This window comes from Aquarana catesbeiana, linkage group LG01 (genome assembly GCF_042186555.1).
Source record: "Aquarana catesbeiana isolate 2022-GZ linkage group LG01, ASM4218655v1, whole genome shotgun sequence".
Lineage (NCBI taxonomy): Eukaryota > Metazoa > Chordata > Amphibia > Anura > Ranidae > Aquarana > Aquarana catesbeiana.
In genome coordinates, this window is record NC_133324.1 from 167353604 (window position 1) to 167377981 (window position 24378).

A 24378-nucleotide genomic window follows, 5' to 3' on the forward strand; every position below is an offset into this window, starting at 1 on the left:
TTGACACCTGTATTAATATTCTGAGAAAAGAAGCTGCCTTTTACCTTATCTTTAAAACTATTTATCTATCTATCTGAATAATAATTAATATTTCCATGCCTTTTTAGCGCTACAATAGAGTTCATACACAAGAGAGCAGGGTGGATAAAAATCAATGTTTTTTTTTTTTTTTTTTTTTTTAAGAAATCCAAAAAATTGGATTTTTTTAAACTGAAATTGAATTGAAATTAAAAATGATTTTTATGAAATGTATTTAAATAATATGCTTTTGGAGTAAAAATCTAAAGATAGTTTTCTATTTTAGATACATTAATAAATGTGTTTATTCAGTATGAAATGGAGCTTAGTTATGTAGCATGAGGCTGTATATTCTGCAATATTTACATTTTTGGTAAACTCATTCAATGAATCCAAGCACTGCAAACTGAAATAACATGCACTGGCAATGTTATTGTTTTAATTAAATAAAAGAATTTGAATAGTTCTCTAACTATGTGTAATTAACCTATTAACATAAAATCGGTTCTGATATCACTGTTTTGCTAACCTGACAGCTTATTATTCTAAATAGGAAACCTTCATTTTGTTTGCAAATATTAAAGATTCCAAATACCAGCAAGAATGAGTCCTTACATTTAAAGAGCACCTGTCATTTCAGATCCATCATGGCAGTGCCTGTTAGTGGGCATCCACTCACCTGCTGCCGCCACCTCCCTCACCTTGTTGTGTCACTGCTGCATCACCAGCTGTCCCATTAAAGTCAATGGGACTGTCGTGAGTCAACAGCAGGTCAGAGGAGGAGCCGCTTTGGGACAGAGATGACAGTTGCTCTTTAAAAGTTATGATTTAAATCGAGTTGATTTAAATCAAGCCTTTTTACTAGTGATTTAAATTGTGATTTAAATCAAATCCACCCTGCAAGACAGAGAGCAAGAGAGCTTGATGTGCAGACACCATTATTGTCTGATAATTAGGGGCCTATTTATAAAGACATAAATTTGACATTTGCCAAACATTCAGTGTATTATAATTGATTCACCTGCAGTGAATGTTTAATGGAAGTCAGATCAAAGGTTTAGGTGAGTAACTCATGAGTCAAGGGCTGTCACATCTCTAACCATTGAACAAAGAGAACAAAAATAATAATAATAATAATGTAGCACACCCCCTTAAGGGCCTCAGATGAACTGGGATCCCCCACCCTGCACTGCCAGGCACACTGAATTCCCACGGGCACTCTTGAGTCAGAGAACAGTCTGTGACTTTGTTTTTTGTTATTTATTGAGGGATAATAACTTGGATAGGGATTGGCGAATATGGGATGCCCACTTGACTTCAGAACAACTTCAGGGACAACTCTTCCTATATACAGTCCTATATACACTCCACTTCTTCCTCCAGCTCGCACTTGCTTGCAGAAACCCAGCTGGCATACTGTAAAGATCTGACAAGGCACTCAATCAGATTAGACCAAAAGCCTTTTATAGGCAGGAACCCGAGGCTCCTTGGTTGTGTAGAAAAGTTCAGTGTACAGCTTTCATCACTATCCCAGCATCACGTTATCAGGCACTGCCAACCCGCCTGGCTGCAGCTGACCCCTTCATTAGCCCTCCATGCTAACTTCTTCCCACAGTCCTGACCAGACTGAACACTCACCAGCCCACTCAGCTGACTCTCAGGAGATCTCCCAGAAGTGCTGACCTGCTCCCACTGTGCTCTCTCCTTGCTCCCGTGCATCCAGGAAGGGATTCCTCTATGTGTTGCGGTGGATCTTTCCAGCACTGGAGCCCCAGGTTTTAGGTCCCAGACTAGGGGGACAGCCTCCTCAGCACTCCATCTCCATCTTCCACCCTTCCAGAACCTTTTTGCTGGGAATTGGTTGAGGACCTCATAAAAATGCATGGCAGCCCCTCCTTACTCCCAGTTTTGGAAGTTTCTACCAAAGTCTGGACCAAGGGAAAGTGCCAGAGAGAGATGCCAGGTGAGTCATCCTGCCCCCGGAGTCCCTAAACCCTGACCCAGATTCACAACCCAGGCCTGGCTCTCAGCCAAGCCAATTTGCCTACTCAAATAACTAACCTATATACATTTAGCACAATAGAGAGTGCTACAATAATAATAATATTTATAAATAAAATGTGGCTTTTTATACAGTATTATACCTTTTGGCTGCGTTAAAGTCCCATGGGAGGCATTTTTTTTCTCTTTGTTCAATGGATGTCACATTTACAGATTTATAAATATGCCCCTTACTGTACAAAGTGTACACACACACAATTTTTTGTACTACAAATAAGTCTCCTAGAGAACTATAGATTCGTTAAAATAGCACAACAGAAGCTACCTGCCTTTTGCCTCCCTTTGTCTGACTGAAATTTAAAGTCACCCAATAAGAAGAAGAGAAATGAAAATCATTTGGCAGTTGTAACAGATCCTTATATGTATTTTATCTGTGTATTTAACAAATTAAAACAGTAGGAAGGAATTAGAGCGAAGTTCAACCCAAAAGTGGAACTTCCGCTTTAAGCACTCCTCAACCACTTACATGCCACATTTGGCATGTAATTTTTTTTTTTGGGGGGGGTACCTGGTTTTGACAGGTACTTCCTGTCCCACTTCCTCCTTCCGTCACTTGGCCGGCTAGGCGACTCCTCCTCTCCCCCTAGGTGGCCCCTCCCTCTCTGCAATCTTCTGGGACACGTCGCAGGTCCCAGAAGATTGTCTGGCCACTAGGAGAGTGTGCAATGCCACCCAGCTGTGAAGCCGCAAGCTATTACAGCTGGGTGCCCACAGGAGTAATGATGGAGAGGAGGGGGAGAGGAGCAAGGCTTCAGGCAGCCACACCGCTGGACCGTGGGACAGGTGAGTGTCTGTTTATTAAAAGTCAGCAGCTACACTTTTTGTAGCTGCTGACTTGTAATAAACGTACAAAACAGTGGAACTTCGCTTTAAGGTTAAAACAGTAGGAAACTTCCACTGCAGTAGCTGGTCCACTTATGTCAAAGCTCTTGAAATTAAACAAACATCTCCCACAGAGAATACAATCACTAGAATAATGTGACAAAACTATAAAATATCATCATTACGCACTTATGAAGTTGTCCTTCCACGCCCAGAAAATATAGCACATCTGTCACCCTCTCACCGTAGTTCAGCAAACCTCAATCTCAGCAGCAGTGGAAAGTCACGGGACCCAGTGACGAAACACGTAGGTGCATGGCTACAGTTGGATAAGGTCATCGCTATTGGATTACCAAATTTGCCAAAATACTGATATTTGAGCTGTTAAAGCCTAGAGTGGCTATAGAAGTGATTTACATATACTCCATTGGATATGTGGTGTCCCTTAAACTAAAGTGACTAAGTGGCATTTTAAAGGATGTTTGAGAGCAAATAAAGTGTTTTAAAGGATTAAGCCCTATTTGGAAATTGTTTTTGAACCTGAAAGTTCCATATCTGTCCTACAGAGGACATAAGCCTGTTTGACCAAGCATTTATGTATACAGTGCCTTGAAAAAGCATTGATACCCATTGAAATTTTCCACATTTTCTCACAACCAAAAACTTAAATGTATTTTATTGGCATTTTATGTGATAGACCAACACAAAGTGGCACATAATTGTGAAGTGGAAGGAAAATGATAAATAGTTTTCAAAATATCTGAAAAGTGTAGCGTGCATTTGTATTCAGCCCCCTTTACTCCGATACCCCTAACTAAATTCTAGTGGAACCAATTGCCTTCAGAAGTCACCTAATTAGTAAATAGTGAACAAATAGCATCATGAAGGCCAAGGAACACACCAGACAGGTCAGGGATAAAACTATGGAGAAGATTAAAGCAAGGTTAGGTTATAAAAAACATATTTCAAGCTTTGGACATCCCACAGAGCACTGTTCAATCCATCATCCAAAAAAGGAAAGAGTATGGCACAACTGCAAACCTACCAAGACACGGCTGTCTACCTAAACTGACAGACTGGGCAAGGAGAGCATTAATCAGAGAAGCAGCCAAGAGGCCCATGGTAATTCTGGAGGAGCTGCAGAGATCCACAGCTCAGGTGGGAGAATCTGTCCACAGGACAACTATTAGATGTGCACTCCACAAATCTGGCCTATATGGAAGAGTGGTAAAAAGAAAGCCATTGTTGAAAGAAAGCCACAAGAAGTCCCGTTTGCAGTTTGCAAGAAGCCATGTGGGGGACACAGCAAACATGTGGAAGAAGGTGTTCTGGTCAGATGAGACCAAAATTGAACTTTTTGGCCTAAAAGCAAAACGCTATGTGTGGCGGAAAACTAACACTGCACATCACCCTGAACACACCATCCCCACCGTAAAAAATGGTGGTGGCAGCATCATGTTGTGGGGATGTTTTTCTTCAGCAGGGACAGGGAAGCTGGTCAGAGTTGATGGGAAGATGGATGGAGCCAAATACAGGGCAATCTTAGAAGAAAACCTGTTATGCCCCGTACACACGGTCGGACATTGATCGGACATTCCGACAACAAAATCCTAGGATTTGTTCCGATGGATGTTGGCTCAAACTTGTCTTGCATACACACAGTCACACAAAGTTGTTGGAAAATCCGATCATTCTGAACGCAGTGACATAAAACACGTACGTTGGGACTATAAACGGGGCAGTAGCCAATAGTTTTTATCTCTTTATTTATTCTGAGCATGCGTGGCACTTTGTGCGTCGGATTTGTGTACACGCGATCGGAAATTCCGACAACGGATTTTGTTGTCGGAAAATTTTATAGCCTGCTCTCAAACTTTGTGTGTCGGAAAATGTGTGATGAAGCCCACACACGGTCGGAATTTCCGACAACAAGGTCCTATCACACATTTTCCGTCAGAAAATCCGACCGTGTGTGCGGGGCATAAGAGTCTGCAAAAGATTTGGGACTGGGGTGGAGGTTCACTTTCCAGCAGGACAAATACCCTAAACATACAGCCAGAGCTATAATAGAATAGTTTAGATCAAAGAATATTTATGTGTTAGAATTGACCAGTCAAAGTCCAGACCTAAATCCAATTAAGAATCTGTGGCAAGACTTAAAAAGTATCACCAATTGTGCTATTAATATTAGTATACAAGCCAATAATTAATCACACCGTAACGCATAACACTATATGTAAATAGTGTCAAAATCACTCAAACTTTACATAAAAATATATTAACAAATCAATAAAATGAAAAAAAAACTGTTTTAATTTTGTTTTTGTTTTTTTCATTTTATTGATTTGTAAATATATTTTTATGTAAAGTTTAAGTGATTTTGACACTATTTACATATAGTGTTATGTGCTACGGTGTGATTAAGTATTGGTTTGTACACTAATATTAATAGAACAATTGGTGATAGTTATTTGGTTTCTAAGTCGCAGCATTTATTAATATTATTAATATTTTTTAGAAAGGATACAGTCTTTAGCCTGGTGTATTGGTTTAATTTATTTTTGAAGACATGGAAGTTGCTGTTCAAAGACGCTCTCTATCCAATCTGACAGAGCTTGAGCTATTTTGCAAAGAAGAATGGGAAAAATGTCATTCTCTAGATGTGCAAAGCTGGTAGAGACATCCCCAAAAAGACTTGCAGCTGTAATTGCAGTGAAAGGTGGTTCTAAAAAGTATTGACTCAGGGGGGCTGAATACAAATTCACACCACACCTTTCACATATGTATTTGTAAAAAATTTTTAAAAACATTTAGTATTTTCCTTCCACTTCACAATTATGTGCCACTTTGTGTTGGTCTATCACATAAAATCCAAATAAAATACATTTACATTCTTGGTTGTAACATCATAAAATCTGGAAAATTTGAATGGGTACGAATACCTTTTCAAGGCACTGTAAGGTCCAATCCGTCAGGTGAGAGCACATCTGATGGTGGTTGCACAGACAAGGAGATTTTGGTTGCACGATTATAAATTGTGAATAATCCAGCAAGATAGTAGCAGATTTGCACTAGGGACATTGAAATATATTACAGGAGTTTCAGCTGGAGAGACTTTATTGTTTGGTTTTTGTTGATTTATTTGTCACTTTTTATTATTTAGTTTTTGTCACATAAGATATTGGGGACACATGAGATGTAACATTATTAGGGAATATGATTTTATCAGATAAAGTCAGTATGCACGTATGAGGTTGTCATTTAACACCCAGAAAATACAGCGCACCTGTCACCCTCTCACCGTAGGTCATCAAACCTCAATTTCAGCCGCAGTGGAATGTTCAGCAGCCTCCCTTCATCAAATGAAAACTTTTATTCCCGGCATAGCAGAGCACTCCACTGATCAGAAAAGAAGAGGAAGAGAGATCTTACACCATTCGAAGGACAGTGATCCTAATAGTACCATACACACATTTCGTCATAGGGACATCGTTAGAGGGTTCAGAAGAATGGCATAGTGTAAAATGAACAAGTTCGTTTTATCGGTGCAAACATTTTGTAAAGAGGGACCTACTACTATAATTATTAATATTAATAAAAAGAAGAGTGGTTTTGTTTACACCAATTTAAAAAATAAATCTTAATTTAATACACCAATCTATGATTGCTTCCTGTTCTAATAATATTACCTTGGTGGAAACAGTGTTTAAAGTTGTCACTCGTACGTGGTGTCAACCAAATTGGCCCATCTACATCCTTCCCACTCTACTCAGAGTTTCAGAGGTTGTAATCTAGCTGGAGATGTGTCACCACTAGAAGATAATACACAAGGATCTATTTTCCTCTTCTTTCCTTCTTCTGATTTGTGGAGTGCTCTGTTATGCCAGGAATAAAATGTTTTCACTTTGTTGAAGGGTGACTTCTGAACATTTTACTGCTGCTGAGATTCAGGCTCGCTGAACAGCATTGAGAGGGTGATGGATGTGCTATATTATCTGGATATTGAAGGACAACTTCAAACTGCATACTGACCTTACTTTATAAATCGGTCACATTGTTCTAGTAAGTGTACTACCTCTGGGAGGTACAAGAGACAATTATGTGGCATGACTCCAAGAGGACATTTTTTTATTTAGTGATTTGCCTGGAGTTCACCATTAATGATCATAAAGGTAATACATAAAAGTATGTGCATTATCTCAGAGAATCTTGATACTGGTAGGCTTCAAGGAAAGATCAGGGTGTAAAAATAAGGACTGCAAAGTTTGCATTTGCAATGGGACCCATATTCCGGGGACGCTAGGTATCCTGGTCCCTAAACAAATGATAAAGATGCATTATATTTACAGAACAGTTAGGCCTCATTTTTGTCACATGTATTTTTAACACTCTTTATAATGCATTTGAGCAAGCTTTTTCATGTGGAAGCTGCAAATGGTATAACAAACACAGAAAAACACCTGGAAATGTACCAACTGCAAAATAAAAAGTCAGAAAAGCTAGTAATATGCAAGACCACAAGTGCTTTTAAAGTGCAAAGGCAATAATGGGAGCCATAAGTAAGCCTGTAAGTCAGTTTAAACAGTTTAAAGGTAAAGCCAAACTCTGAAAAGTAAGTATCAGAAAACATTAATGCCCCGTAAACACGATCGGACATTGATGGCACTTTGTGCATCGGATTTGTGTACACACGATCGGAATTTCCGACAACGGATTTTGTTGTCGGAAAATTTTATAGCCTGCTCTCAAACTTTGTGTGTCGGAAATTCCGATGGAAAATGTGTGATGGAGCCCACACACGGTCGGATTTTCTGACAACAAGGTCCTATCACACATTTTCCGTCGGAAAATCCGACTGTGTGTACATAAAAACACAAAACATGTGTATTTAGTACATTTCTTTAATACATGCACATTTCTCCATGTTTTATCCTTTCAAAAGGACTGCAAGTCCAGAGACATATCTGCTGACCTCTGGCCATCTTCTATAGTAACGGAAGTCTGAAGTCTCTTTTTGTAGCCTGCAGAACATCAGCAATCCCTAACATCTTCTTCACGGAGTGCAGAATTTCTCACAAAGCAAATCCACAATCCCAGATTGTGCAATGTAATTAAATTGACTCTTTGTGTTAGGTATGAGCAATCAAGTACTGTGTGGAGAAATCTGACCAGGTAAATAAATAGAAAGTGAAGTCTTACCTTTGCACCTCTAATGTTGTCAGATCAAGAAACGCTGAGCCCATAAAATCATCCTGCAGTCCGAAATCATAATCAAACACCTAGGGAAAAAAAAAACAGAAGCAGTACAGGTTTAGTAAAATTCTGATATAGTTATGTCCCTATCTGATTCTACTTGGGGAGATATCGCTATACATTTAAACCTGTGACACCAAGGCAAGAAATAAGAGGAATGTGATCACCAGAACAGAAAAAAAAGGAAAAAAGAAAAGCAAATTGCCCGATATCAGCATACCAATCAGCATAAGTGAGGAGAAATCTGACCAATGGGAACACTAAAAAAATCATAGGGTTAAGAGTAATAAAAAAATATTTCAGGGGTTTGAATTCTATGCGGTGGTTATTCTATAAATAGTGGGCTCGCTTAACATTAATGCTTTATGTTTTATCATTGGCACACCATATGTACAATATATTTCTCAACATTTTCCCTTGGATACTCTTAACATTACACCTGTGCTTTGACATATTATAATGTTTTTTAAACGTAGATACTATTCTGCTGTACAATTAGTTGCTTTGTAAAATAAATAAAAATGGTTTACAACAGATAAGCATTATATCCAATATGCAGACAAGAGAGAAAAAAGTGATATAAAAGAGAACAGTGCTGGTAAAAAAAAGTTTATGGCATTAAAACACCTTGATGACTGTGCTGATTTACCCAAGTGTACCTTGTGTATTTAAGTAGAAAACCACTAGAGGGAGACATTGCATCAATTTTCAACAAAGTAAGGCATGACTGCAATACACGCTTATGAATGCAAATTGATAAAAACTCTGCAAATTATGTTTTACTGCTAGAATTTTCATTACATTTTTACTGATTTCAATCACTTTAAAAGGATATTCACCCTGCAGGTGCTCTCTTTCAGAAGAGAGAGAAGTGAAGTAGATCTGGAGACATAGGTGTGCACAGCCTATTGCATTAGCCCCGCGTGTGCACCTCAAAGCTCAAACACACATGAATGCCACCTGCTGTCACAGGGAGGAGGTTCTGATGGTAGGAGACAGTTGATTGGGAGCATATTGTGTTTTACCCTTGTAGCGCCCACCACCTTTAGGTGGGTGCTAATTAGTAGTTAGGATAAGTGTTAGGTAAATTGCCAGTGCCTTACTGTTTGTTAGGCCTGGTTGGTTAATTTGGTTGGGAGATTTGACAGAGTAGAAAAGGGGGGTGTGACCACCTGCATTCTATCCTGAGATATACCACTTCTGTCCAGTGAAAAGTACTGGAAGGAAGGTGGGCTGGAGACAAGGGTGCAGGCAGTTTGTATGCACAGTCCTGGACCAATCATTAATTTGAGTGGGCAGGGTTGGGACTCATATATAAACTGGGGGTCACATACCTAGAGAGGCTGGAGATGGGAAACTTGGACGAAGGAAGAGGAAAGATGTAATCAGCAAGGAGCAGGCTTGAAGGCCTGGAGGTGCGGGGGCCTCCAGCGCTGGATAGTAGGAACTAAACCTGAAGGCCTGAGGGTTCAGGGACCTCAGTGCTGGAAGGTTCAACAACACTAAATCTACTAAAAGAAACTCCGGGAGAAGTGGACCAGACTTCCCGGATGGGATGATTCTAGCCATGCTAACAGGATGGAGTAGACCGGGGATGTTATCCGGACTTTCCTGAACTGACCTGGGGAGGATTACTGGAGGCAAGATGGGCAGGTGAGGCCTGGGACTTCCAACATCCATATACCAAGATGCTTTTCAGAGGGGCATCGGTCAGTTCACTAAGGGAAAGGGACTTAGCTACTCTAAGGAACCAGAGACCAAGAGGTAACTCATATTTCCCGGGAAGATTATGGAACATACTGCAATTAAGAGAATAAAGTTCTTTGTTTAAAGTTATCAAACTGTCTGCTGATGTGATTCGTGCAGGGGTGGAAGAACGGATACAGTTAACAAAAAGGTATGATCTCACCCAGCAGCTCCCAAGGGAGTAGTGCGCTACACCCTAAATACGGGTGTAATGTGTTCTTAAAGTTGAACCTAGCCTTTAATATAATGGGGGCATTTACACTGGCAACCCCAACCACCCACCTAGTGCCGCCCCCGGATAATGCTTATGCACATGGGGTGATTAGGGTGTGCCCAGGCACATCTGGCACACCCTGTGCACACGTCTATGTCTGGAGAGAAAGTGCAAGGAAAGGGAGAAGGGTGCAGACATGTAAAAAAAAGGTTGGCAAGGGGCTAAAGCAGTGCAGTAATCTACCCTCTACAGTGCAGTAAATTCCATCTAGTGAAGATGAAAAATAGAGAAATGAAGGAGGCTGGGGGCCAGTGGCATAGATGGCTGCTAATAAATGCAGGGATGTACATAATAGTTGAAAAAGTAAAGAAAAGGTGAAGAGTTAAAGAAGGCACAGAGAGTTGGAAATTAGTGCAAATGAGTAGAGATGGGTTTAAAGAGGGAAAGGAAGTAGTCAAGGGGGCTTCAGCAGAAGATTGTGAAGAAGGGAGGAAAAGATGTTGCAGAGAGGAGATAAGTGTTCAGTGGGGAGAGAGAGAAGAAAAGGTGGAAAGGGAGTGCGGTGAAAAAGGGAAGTACAGAGAGATAGAGACTGTAGTGTTTTTGTAATGTGATCATTCTTCAATAAAAGAATTGGACGTACTATAATTGACGATCCGTGGTGTGCTGGCAAATATGTACATTTTACTCTATGAGGACACAGAGGCTGTACAAACACAGCCGCAGGTCTTAATTGGACAGGTGTTCGGGGGCCATACATCTGCACCCACACGCATGTCAAATTAGGACCCTTGGCTGTGTTTGTACAGCTGCTGCATCCCCACAGCGTAACATAGGCTGCCTACACACAGCTTCAACCACATAAAAAAATTGACGCTGTACAGGCAATAGCACCCTTATGAATGAGCTCCAAGACCTCGTTCACACACAGAGCTATATTTACTAACTCAATTGAATTTAATCTTTTAATTTTAGCTGGAATTTTGTAATTTATGTTGTGTTTGTGTCCAGTAATAATAATATTCAGTGTATTTTCAGCAAAAATATTGTTTTGATATTTTGGGGGTGAGGCCCTGTCAAGTAGGCTGAATTTCTAACGGCAGCCCTGATTATCTCACAGTATTGTACCGATGAAAACTTAAACTCAAATAAAAATATATTTAAAGTATGATAATGTCAAGCAACACATTTTTCTGAGCTGGTGTATGAAAACTCATCCCACACTATACATTTTACAAGGTGATGGATCGCTGTACATCTAAATTTGACACGTTATTATTGAAAACTTTTGTGCCCTACAAATAAGTTGAGAACACTTGCTCAATGCAGCATGCAAAAAAGAGGGGGATATGTATACGCTCAGTTCTCATTTTCCCTGGAAATGACAGCTGGCAGCTATTAAGCTATTAATTAAGATGTATAGGAACACTAAATGTAAATTTCTGTAGTGGTATTTGCATCAAAGGTTGTAGACTATAACCCCAGCAAGCTGAAATGTATAATAAAACAGGGAGCGTGAAAACCACCAGAATACAGTGTATGAAAAGGTAATGTAAATTTATTATGTTATCTATACAACATAGGTTCATCGTCTGATGCTGCAAGAGGGCAGTACAATTACCAAGCATTAACTCCTAACAGGTGTCTCTGCTCTCAAACCAACCAGCGCCTGCCATTCAAAAATGTTTACCCCAAACACAGTCTGGTCTAGACCTGTGAAGGCAGAAAGTGTGCCCCTCATAGCCCAACACCTGGAAAGGCTGGCTAGGATATGTTATCTTTCATTGCTTCCTGCCATAGGAAGTAATCATTCATTGCTGCATAGGTAGCAGTGGGGGTATATTAAGGGTCTGATTTCCATCAGTAGAGCCAGTGAGCACACAACCTTTGTGTCCAAAACAACACTCCTCTGTTAGGATGATTCATTTTACACAGAACTGTTCTTCTATACCTGGTCCTAACCTGGCTCATAACATTGTGAACATGTCTAAATAACACCCAAATGTATAATTAGCGTACTTATTTTGCATGTCCAGTGACTATACTGGGAAAGCGACCCACCTACTGTGTCTAATCGTAAACCAGGCAGTAGGACTTTTTTTCTTATGTCTACATAGACAGGAGCAGTGGACCCATCAGATGACCACTGAGTAAAGGTACAGTCTAGGCTGCCAAGACTGATCAGTGAGGACACTGCTACTCAATTATCATCTGGCGAGTACACCGCTTCCATCTACACAGATCCATTGCAGAGTTCCTTCAACCCCACTGCTGGCCATGGGGGACTCGTTTCTGTCGTCATTTGCTTACTCTGAATCTTTTCACTTCTGATTACATGTGGCTGCAACATTGTTCTTTCTCAAATAAATATCTATTTTAATGCACTAAGACAGCTGTGCCCTTGTTTTTTTCTCTTCTTTGAATTTAGCTCAGGGGATCATCACAGTCCAGGTGCTACAACATCTAACCTGTCCTGAGAGAAACATGGAAGCTTTCATTGCTGAGCATTGTCTCTGACAATGTGAGGTGCCTGGCTATTGACTCTTTTGCTTCAACACCCTGAAACAGTGACCTGAGACAAGTATACAATCAGGCCTTTTCCGATCTGTAGATCCCTCAGCATAAGCTGATACATTCTGCTGCTTCTCCTGATTACGGAGATACCACATGTGTGGGATTTTTTGGCAGTCTAGCCGCGTACGGGACCCTGAAAAAAAAGCACCGCCTTCAGGATTTCTAAGGGCGTAAATTCTTGATTTCACTCTTCACTGCCTATCACAGTTTATGAGGCCATGAAATGCCCAGATAGCACAAAACCACCCCAAATGACCCCATTTTGGAAAGTAGATACCCCAAGCTATTTGCTGAGAGGTATGGTGAGTATTTTGCAGATCTCGCTTTTCAAGTTTTGAAAATCGAAAAAAGAAAATATAATACATTTTACTTTTCTTTCTTCATTTTCAAAAACAAATGAGAGCTGCAAAATACTCACCATGCCTCTTAGCAAATAGCTTGGGGTGTCTACTTTCCAAAATAGGGTAATTTGGGGGGAGGTTTGTGTTATCTGGACATTTCAGGGCCTCCGTAACTGTGATAGGTAGTGCGAAGTGAAATCACCATTTTACACCCTTAGAAATCCAAGGCGGTGATTGGATGTAGGGGTCCTGTACGCGGCTAGGCTCCCAAAAAGTCCCACACATACGGTATCCCCGTACTCAGGAGAAGCAGCAGAATGTATTTTGGGGTGTAATTTCACATATGCCTATGGCATGTTTGAGCAATATATAATTTAGTGACAGCTTTGTGAAAAAAAAAAGTATTGTTATTTTCCCGAAACTTGTGGCAAAATATGAAATATTCCATGGACTCAACATGCCTCTCAGCAAATATCTTGGGGTGTCTATTTTCCAAAAAGGGCTCATTTGGGGAGGTTTTGACCTGTCCTGGTATTTTATGCACAATATTAGAAGCTTATGCCACACATCACCCACTCTTCTAACCACTTGAAGACAAAGCCCTTTTTGACACTTTTTGTTTACATGAAAAAAAAATACTTTTCTTTTGCTAGAAAATTACATTGAACCTCCAAACATTATATATTTTTAAAAGCAAAGGCCCTACAGATTAAAATGGTGGGTGTTGCATTTTTTTTTTTAACACAGTATTTGTGCAGCGATTTTTCAAGCGCAATTTTTTTGGAGAAAAAAACACTTTTTTGAATTTTAATGGACTAAAACACACTAAATTGCCCAAATGTTTGGTAAGATATAAAAGATCTTATGCTGAGTACAAAGTTATATTCGTGGACACAGAGGGGTTTCTCCACAACACCAGTCGCCATTTGAATTTGGACCGCCGTGTCTGCATGAAGGGAGGACAGAATGAAAACATTCTTATTATCTCTCAACTTCACAGCAAGCAAATTATTACATCTCAAGCAGGCTCTCTACCCTAGCCTAAGACGAGAATCTACAAGCCACTGGGGTAAGCCCCGGCAATTAGAATGCACAGTGCCACATGCGCTAATTCCATGATCAAACAAGTGACTAAAAAGTGGCACGCTCGTGTAATAATAGTCCACATACAAGTGGTACCCCTTTCCAAATAAGGGTGACACCAAGTCCCACACAATCTTACCAGCGCTCCCTATGTAGTCTGGGCATTTCTCTGGCTCTACGTAACTATCTCTTCCCTCGTAAACCATAAAACTATATGTATAGCCTGTTGCCCTGTCACAGAGCTTATACATCTTGACCCCGTATCTGGCACGCTTGCTGGGAAGATACTCTTTGAATGACGAGCAGCCAGAAAACGTAATCAGGGACTCATCAACGCAGACAACTTAATCGGGAGTAAACAAGGCTACAAACTGTTGGTTGAAGTGGTTTACGAGGGGCCGAATTTTGTAGAGTCAATCGCATTCAGGGTCACCCCAAGGATGACAGAGTTCATTGTCATTGAAATGCATGAACCGCAAGATCTGCTCGTATCGTGTCCTGGTCATGGAGGCAGAGAACACGGGCATATGGTGAATTGGGTCAGTGGACCAATATGACCGCAACTCACTTTTTTTAGTTATGCCCATGAGGAGGAATAGGCCCAGGAATTCAGAGACCGTAATAGGTCTCCATTCTCTGGCAAGGGTCAACTGGGGATTAGCGACGATGAACTGACCAACATACAAATTGCTTTGGTCCACAATAGATATATATAGAGATCTTCTGTGAAAAACAGCGAATAAAAATCAAGTGACGTAAAATCAACTGTTTCCACCTGAATTTCAGGTTGGCCAGTGAAAGGGGGAAGTACGGGTGCTGCAGAAGGGGTGGGCTCCCAATTCGGATTGGCAAATGCAGCAGGAAGGGCACTATGGGCTCGACGGGCCTGTCCTTGTCTTCTTGGTGGCTGCGGGACACTACACTACTAGCCACCTCACCAGCTTGAACTGCACTTATGGGACTCGCCACGTCACCAAGTGTTACTGCAGTGCTGGATGTACAACCAGGATGTACTAGGCCACTGGTGCTTGCTAGTTAACCAGAAGGATGAGCGGCACTAGTACTGGATGTCTGCTTCATACGAGAGCCCTGCAGGTTAATGCACCTCGACAACAGCAGCAGGCTGTTGGGTACGCCTGACTTTGGCAGGGACCACTACTCTGTCGTCAGAGCTATCTGTCAGGGTGCCGCTGCTGTCTACAGGATCATATTCTGAGCCTGAATCTGACAGATGGGTGACTTCCTCTTCACTCTCATCTGTCTTGCTCAGAAACGTATAGGCCTCTTCACTAGTGTACCTTCGACTGGACAGTTTGGCCTATAAATTTACTGGTAAAACTAGTGAGACTCACATGAAAAAAGAGCACCAGAAAAACTGTTAGCGTTCGCAGGGAGACTCTGCGAACGCTGCAGTTATGTGTTTTTAGTGTTTTGTATGTGACAGTGATTGATGGATACTGCACTTGGGTGGGCTGGGCTGGGCTGGGTTGGGTTGGGATGGGCAGAGGGGCTAAACGCAGGTGCTATCAGGTATCTGGGCTGATCCCCCTAACACTGCATTTTTGGGAACCCTAAACTACTTGGAACGCTAGTAAAGATCTGATCAGATCAAAGATATTGATCCGTTCAGACACTATACTACTAAGGGAGGTGTACAGTGCGTGCGTGGGTGTTAGCGCTACTGGTACTAATCTGACGCTGCCTGGGGCGATGCAGACCCTAACTGATGCTAAAACCTAACTGAGATCACCCTCCAGGTGATCAGGGGGTTAGCCCTTTATTTTGGTAATATACGGCGGGTAACCTGACGCTATGAAAAAATAACTAACCAGCGTCACCCGTAACATTAATATGGTGATCACTGGTGACAGAGGGTGATCAAGGGGTTAAACCTTTATTAAGGGGGGTACCCTAAAGCTACCTGTGCCTACCACTAACTGCCCTAATGCTGATTAGTGTCACAAATGACACCAGTACAGTGATCAGTGAAAAATCTGACAACTGCACTGGGTGACACTGTGACAGGGAGTGAAGGGGTTAACGGGGGGGACCATCAGGGGGTGACAAGTGTACCTACGTGTACTGGTGTTAGTGTCATGTTGGTGCAACTTACTGTGAGATAAAAGCATATAGTCAATGCAGATACTAATGTAAAAGAATGTTATTAAATTTACATTAGTATCTTTTACATTGGTATCTACATTATATGCTTTTATGATTGCCTCTGCAACCCCTGCACGCCTTTATCATTGACAGTTGTGGTTTATTTCCCAGAAGTGCAATAAATAAATTAACTTTTTACTTGGCTAAAGGTCTACAAGTATTTATGCTTCACCCATAGAGCGCTGCTTCTTTGTTTTTGTTTTTCGTTATCCATTTTTCCAGTGGTTGGTAGCCGCAATGGGTTCTAGCTCATTTTACATCTTCCAGGGTTCGTATACCCATGTATATGGCTGACATTTTATAGCGCTCAAGGAACTCTGTTTGTGTTTACCCATCTTCTGATGGCTACTTCCAGCAGAATAATGTACCATGTCACAAAGCTCAAACCATCTCAAACTGGTTTCCTGAACATGACAATGAGTTCACTGTACTCCATTGGCCTCCACAGTCACCAGATCTAAATCTAACAGAGCACCTTTGGGATGCGGTGGAACTGGAGATTTGCATCATGGATTTGCAGCCGACAAATCTGCTGCGACTGCGAAATGCTATCGTGTCAATATGGACCAAAATCTCAGGAATATTACCAATACCTTGTTGAATCTATGCCATGAAGAATTAAGGCAGTTCAGAAGGCAAAAGGGGGTCCAACCTGGTATTAGCAAGGTGTACCTAATAAAGTAGCTGGTGAGTATATACTCTATGCTGCTTCCGCCTGCCAGGGCTTTTTCTCCAGGACCAGAGAATGCTCTGATGTGTATTGAATGGGAGCAATAATATCAGATGATATGACAGCCTCCAGGACAAATGTGAAATTACATACTGAAGTACTGAATAAAGATTATCCAAGCCAATCCAAGTAAGGAGTGCACCTACTGCTGTTCAGTAAAAAATAATATGTACAGTTGTGCTCAAAAGTTTGCATACCCTGCACTGTACATAGTACTGCTGGGAACTTGAAGAAGGGGACATACCCCGAAAGCTTGTCCTGAAAAATTGTATGTTAGTGCAAATAAAAAAAGTATCACGGACAGTACTCAATTGTTTCTGTCGCAAGTGCACTAATACGGCTACAATCACCTTTAAAAATGGTACATATTTTACCAATGCTCTAAGGGTAGGCAAACTTTCAAGCACAATTGTATGTTATACAGTCAGTGTAAGAAGCACTGATGAACATGGGAAGTGGCATTCTGGAGAGGAGTGCAGAGGCATAACATAAATAAAGATTAAACAACGCTTTACATTCATAGGATGAAATGTTGTCACTGAAAATACAGAATTGGATAGCAGTTAGTAATTCAAATTCAACACAGGGTTATTACATAGAGAGATAGTTATTACACATACAGAGAGATTGGCCATACAGGAAGATTATCTGCTGAGAAAGTTTACAGATATGTGTTTGAGGTTTACAGATATGTGTATCTGCTTGGATATCAAACAGTCAAATTCAAATGTCCCATCATCCAAAGACGTGTGTGTGTGGCTTTTGACGGTTTTTCTTTTCACCGAACAACAGGGTTGACACTGGTGACCAAAAACTGATTTTTATCAGCAGGTGGCAGGGGTAGGTGCTAACTATCCAATTTGCACATGTAGGGGGAAGTCACCTTTGTAGCAGGGTTGCCAACCTCCCGCAGCATTTTTTACTGACAAAACATGGAAAATTTACTGGCGGAGCACATTTTTTACTGGTAACCTGAGAAATTACAGAACTCCTATTGAAAACTAACACAGTGAATATTTGAACAGTATAAACATGATATGGAAACACTGGCAATACCTGCAACAAAGTCATTTGCTTGATTTACATTTAAAAAGTCAACACAGCATGAAATTATCAGCCCCTGATATTTACTGGCAGTTGTAAAAAAAAATCACAGATTTTTACAAACTGTCAGTAAATTTACTGGCAGTTATAACCCTGCTTTGTAGAGGTATAAAAAACAAAAAGGCAGCGCTTTATGGGTAAAGTCATAAGTTGCATAAATTACATCTGGACAAATGGATAAATGACAAATAGTTTATTGCACTAAGAAGATAAACAATCACTGCAAAAGTCTATGTAGGACTGTGGGATGTTGAAACAGATGCAGCAATCAGTTATATAGCATGAAGGCATATAGCGAATGGAATAATTAAAAAGTTTAAAAGCAAATGGTACCACACAATAAACTGGGTAGGAGGAAGTTAAAGGGGTTGTAAACCCTTAAGCCCCGTACACACGGTTGGATTTTCCGACAGAAAATGTGTGATAGGACCTTGTTGTCAGAAATTCTGACCGTGTGTAGGCTCCATCACACATTTTCCATCGTAATTTCTGACATACAAAGTTTGAGAGCAGGCTATAAAATTTTCCGACAACAAAATCTGTTGTCAGAATTTCTGATCGTGTGTACACAAATCCGACGCACAAAGTGCCACGCATGCTCAGAATAAATAAAGAGATGAAAGCTATTGGCTACTGCCCCGTTTATAGTCCCGACGTACGTGTTTTACGTCACCGCGTTCAGAATGATCGGATTTTCCGACAACTTTGTGTGACTGTGTGTATGCAAGACAAGTTTGAGCCAACATTCGTCAGAAAAAATCCTAGGATTTTGTTGTCGGAATGTCCGATCAATGTCTGACCGTGTGTACGGGGCATTAGTGTTTTTTCACCTTAATGCATCCTATGTTTTACTCACCTGAGTCCATTCGTTCCCACGCAGGAGATGCACTCTTCCTCTCTGGTCGGTGTCTCGGCTCTTCATTGGAGAGATTGATAGTGCAGCCATTGGCTCCCGCTGCTGTCAGTCAAATCCAATGACGTGTGCGCTGGTGGGCGGGGCCGAGTCCAGCGTTCTGTGTCTGACATTCTTCTTGACATATGTGTGACACGTTTGTTATTTAAAAAAAAAAAAACACGAGGGTTTAGTGTCACTTTAATATCATCCAGGTGGCTTGCTGGTGAGATGTGGAAAATAAACTACCTGAACCAACTACCTGAATTGAGAGCAGGGACAACCCGGTGAAGAGCAGGTGATAAACAGCCCAATGGCAGCACACAGGAGACCAGGCTCCGTAGGTGTCCAAGATGGGAGCCGCAACGCGGGAGGGCACTCTGCTGGCTGCTTGAGAAGAGCTGGGGCTGGTCGCGGGGCACGGCCGTGCCAGGTTACAGGCAATGAACTGTATGATTCACAAATGAACGATGAAGCCGGGGAGCCGACCAAAGCCACGAGAGCCGGACATGCTGGATGACTTTAGGGCTGCGTCCAGAAGTGAAGGGAAGGAAGACTCGTGTGGAGTGGTGAACCGCAAGCTTGGGTTGCCGTGACTAACATGTTTCACGCACATGCGCTTTTTCAAAGTCACGGAGATGACAGCAACAGCAATATTTAAACCCATTGAAGGGGAAGGGGAGGGGGTGGAGATGGCCAGCATGGAGTATACTGTTAACCCCTCTCAACTCTATGACAAGGAATATAAACTATACACAGTGCTTATGAGCCTACTCTAAACTCACATATATGTATACAAATTACAAAATAATGAATTGAAAGAAATTACAGAATTTTTTAAACAAACAAACAAAAACAAAAAAAAACAGCTCCACCATTTCTATTTTGGATCAGTGGAGACACCAACAACTAGCGGCTTTTGTGCACTCTCTCCCGAAACCCCTAAGATTCTTTTTGGATCTGACTCCCTTGGAAGCCGCATTCTCCGAAGATCAACCAGTGGAGAAACCTATCTCCCACTTCTACCACACTTTGCTAACGCTGGCATCTACAAGAGTCCCCACTTTTATCCGCAACTGGGAAAAAGATTTGCAAAAAGAGTTGTTAACAGCCCAAAGGTTCACCATTCTCATATTGGCTCATACCTCTTCTGGGGCTTCTAGAATGGCGGAAGTAAACTACAAATTATTGACAAGGTGGCACTATACATCTGTGGTGTTGCACAAGACTTTTCCACAAACATCGCCTATGTGCTGGAGAGGTTGCGGAGAAAGAGCAACACATGCTCACATTTGGTGGTTCTGTCCCTTGATAAGCCCATTCTGGCTAACTATTCTACACTGGATCAGGGAAATCCAGGGTTGGGAGATTCCCAATGATCTGTGGTTGGTTTTATTTCACTGTACAGGTAAACCAGTGGGACCCTATAAAATATCCATAACACCACACCTCCTTAATGCTGCAAAGGCACTCATACCTCAATATTGGAAAAAAACGACCATACCGACTTTACGTCAATGGCTAGTGAAAGTAGACAATATTTACTACATGGAAGATATGACTCTCTCCCTTAGAAACAAATCTAGCCTATCAAAGAAGATATGGTCCTGCTGGTTTGCCTTCAAATACACTACCGCATACACGGAAATTATGTCTCAACCTACGTAATATGTTGATAGCTAAGAACATTGCATAGGTGAGCTTGGACCGAGGCAGATACACCCCCCCTCCCCAGCTCCCTCACCCCTATCACCACTCTTCTCTCACTCTCCACCCTTTCTTTTCCTTTATTTACATTCTATCGTTCAAAGATGTATACCTCAATAAAGGTCATCTACAGAGAAGATGTTGACGTTTGCACCTTTGATACAACTAGCGTATAGTCATTCTTATTAACCCGTTTCAAGTGGTGCACTCTGAACCTTGATAGATGTTATAGTTGACATGTAATGTGTTTCTATGGAATGCCCTGTTATTACAAGCCTCATTAAGACCATCAGGCGAAAGGGAACCCAGCAAATAAATCCAAAAGGTCTCCCTTTTGCAAAAGTGGGAGAACCTCTCATTATAGGTCAGCGTCCCCTTAGGGATGGCCTCAATCGCCATTACCTCCAGGCCTCTGAAATCTTGGTTGTGTGCCTGTAAGAAATGGCGTGGGACACTGTGTTGAGTAAATCCCTTTATAATGAACCTACAGTGCTCACCCACTCTCGTACGAAGAGTAAGCATCATATGATCCACGTACAAAAGGTTACAGGGGCACCGCAGGACATAGGTTATGAACTAAGTCGAGCACATAAAGAACTGTTTGATCTGAAAAGTGGTGCCCTTGTTAGTGACAACTTTTGAACAATCATGGGTATTAGGTTGACAAGTAAAACAACCTCTTTTCCGACATTGAAATATACCTGTTCTATTATCAAAAAAAGCCCTAATGTCAAACAAAGGTCTTTTATTCGTTTTTTCTAGCTTCCTTGGGGCAATGATGTTTTTTATAGCACACGATTTTCTAAAGGTTATTTGTGGTTTGGAGGGCAACAGAGGGGCCAAACGTTGATCTAACTTTAAAATATTGTAATGTTTGTGGATGATTTTCGAGATGGTCCTGTATTTGGTGTTAAAGGTGGACACAAATCTTGCAATTTCTTTGGTAGTGTTATCTTGGCTACTAATATTATTATTCTTGGATGACTTATTGGTATGTAATAAAAAAGCATCTTGAACTAAATCTCTCAGGTAACCCTTTTCTTTAAATTTCCTTTGCATATGTTTGCCTTGTAAGGTATAATCTTCCAGTCTTGTTGTACAATTTCTCCTTAATCTATTGAATTGTCCATTGGGGATATTCTTTTTCCACACTGGGTGGTGGCAACTTTCAAAGTGAAGATAGGAGTTGCCACTTGTGGGTTTTGTACGGTTGCTGGTGATTATATTTTGCTGGTCATGGTCCCATGCTGGTCATGGGACCATACCTTTGTAGAGGTATGCACATCTAAAGGAATCTTTCACACTAATGGTGGACTTTACCACCCTCTCAAAACGGATCCGCAGTGGCTTGCTTTTCAAGACGTGGTTGATAGCCAGTTTACAGGCATTCAGGTGGCAATACTCTGTTTATCAATCCCGGGGGGGGGGGTGTTCTATCCCAATTGAGACTTTACATTGAACCACCATGTTGCAACAGCTGCACTTGGCATGCAGTTGCAGCCTGGTCCTATTGACTTCAATTGGTAATTTTGGCAGGCGGTGTCACTTGTTGAAACTCAATGGGGGATGCCTGCTGTGACTCCTTGCAGCTTCACACTGCACATGCATGGAGCGCGCTGCTCTTTGTAAATGTTCCCACAGCCTTCTGGGACCTGTGACGTGTCCCAGAAAGCTGTGGACAAAGGGGGGGCAGCCAACTTCCACTTGGATCGCCTGGGAGATCTGAGCGGAAATGGGAGTGGGTACCTGTCAAAACCAGGTGCCTGCTTCGTCTCAAAAAAATCTTTTTACAAAGGTGATGGGGAAGTGAGGCAGAAAAATGGAACTTTGTCTTTTGGGTGAAGTTCTGCTTTAAGATACCTGACATAAGATATAGCAAAAACATGGGCCACCCTCTTCTGAAGGCTATAGCCTGGCTTTTTCAATACTCAAAGTACTGTCAGAGGTCAAAGTTCTGTCAGAATTACTGATCTGCACACTTGTTTTGATACAGAGAAAACGAAAGTTAGTGAATCTTTATAACAGCCATTCATTTAACATTTTCAGCATTAGTGGTGTATCTCTCCTATGCTCCTATTTTCTTAAAGTGTCTATAAACTCTTTGTAGTTTAGGGTAGAGGAGTAAGAGGATAAAACCTTTATTAGGTTTTACTGTTGTTAGTGTCCTCATTAGATAAAGCATTCTCTCTTGCCCTGACTATCACCAGGGTGATTAGGGAAAAAATCCAAAAGTTTGAGTTACTAGAACAGGAACAGAGAGGTAATCTTTCAATGGGGGCACTTGTTCCAGTGACCACTGTCTATGAGGGGATTTACCTAATGTTGGAGAGTTTTCCTTTCACTGCTGTGACTATAAAACAGAAAGTGAAAGTAAGTTGCCCAATTGGGGCACAGATGACAAACAAACTGACAGGGGTAATAACCATTCAATAATGAAAAAAATAAGTTTAGACTTTTGATATACAGTACTTTAAATAGAGCAGAACACAAGTTACAGCTCCACCTTTTGTTTGCTGCACAGCAGATGCCCACTGCCCCAATCTTCTCTGGTTTCCCATCACTAATGTTCCTTCCTAAATAGGCAGTGACAGGTCGTCTTCCACCCTTACATGCCTACGGCCACTTTTAGGCTGTCCAAGCCAAAACAATATTTCTAAATATTTTCTGACAGCTTAGTAACATAATGTCCTACCTTGACATATAGAGGTTCCTTCAGATTGTCAATGAGCAGAGAAACTTTTTCTTCCCAAACAGGGTTAAGGTTCTTGTGTATTGTTTTACTTCGAAAAACTTCCTTTCCTCCAATCTTGAACTTGACATATGGATCACTTGTCCCTTAAAGAAACAAAACCATGACAGTCAAAAAAAAGAAAACCTAGTAATTCAGAAACACAAACAAGAACATTTTTCTCCAATGCATCAACTGATCCAGTTCTTCAACTGTCAACTTAGACAACTATGCCTCATGCCCTTTACAGGTGGGACATCTATTCACATGCCTACATGTAAAGAGTGTTCTGCAAGATACAAGCAGAGTTTCTTCCAATTGTAGCGAGGTCCTGGACCTCTAGAGGCCTAATGGTGACCTCCAGAGTCAGGGAGAGCTGACATCTGTCTTGGTAGAGTGGGTTACAAGGCATGGTGGGTATAATACAAGCTGAAGTTATGTGCGCCAGGCACTTTTTTGAATGCAAAGAGATTTATTGTCTCTTAAAGAAGAACTGTGGGAGAGAGGGTTAAGGCCAGGACACCCATAATTAGATGCAATGATAATTGGCAGACTCCGAGACTTCTATAGGTAGACAGCTATCCAGTGGAAGGCCTCCAGCCAGATATCATGTCATTATAGGTAGGACCGCTGTCTCCTATGGCAACAAATTTTGTACCAGTCACTAACGGTAATTGTACTTAACTACGGTAACACAGAATAGTTCTCCTGGCACGCTACAGTCTCCCAATGTAGGTCTTCACTCACTGAGCTCCCAGTCTCTCATTAGACTCTCAGACCCAATCACCACTGGATTCCCTGAGCTCTTCCACTTCCATTACTCAGTATCTTCCTCAAGCGTCACCCCCACTTTCCTGCTGGGTCCCTGGCTTGGCACTCACAGATACCCACAGATACTCCTCAAGCGTAACCCCTGCTGACCCACTAGGTCCCTGGCTTGGC

The 24378-nt window shown here is 41.4% G+C and overlaps 1 protein-coding gene across 5 annotated transcripts in view; it reads right to left on the reverse strand.

Moving 5' to 3' along the window:
- MCTP1 (multiple C2 and transmembrane domain containing 1) overlaps positions 1-24378 on the reverse strand; it is a 1184139-nt gene that overhangs the window by 740933 nt on the left and 418828 nt on the right. For all 5 annotated transcript variants that reach the window (XM_073624522.1, XM_073624521.1, XM_073624523.1 and 2 more), the window contains exons 3-4: positions 23401-23543; positions 8101-8180 (exon numbers count right to left, since the gene is read on the reverse strand). In XM_073624522.1, coding sequence (XP_073480623.1) covers positions 8101-8180; positions 23401-23543 — 223 coding nt within the window. The remainder of the gene's footprint in view (positions 1-8100; positions 8181-23400; positions 23544-24378) is intronic.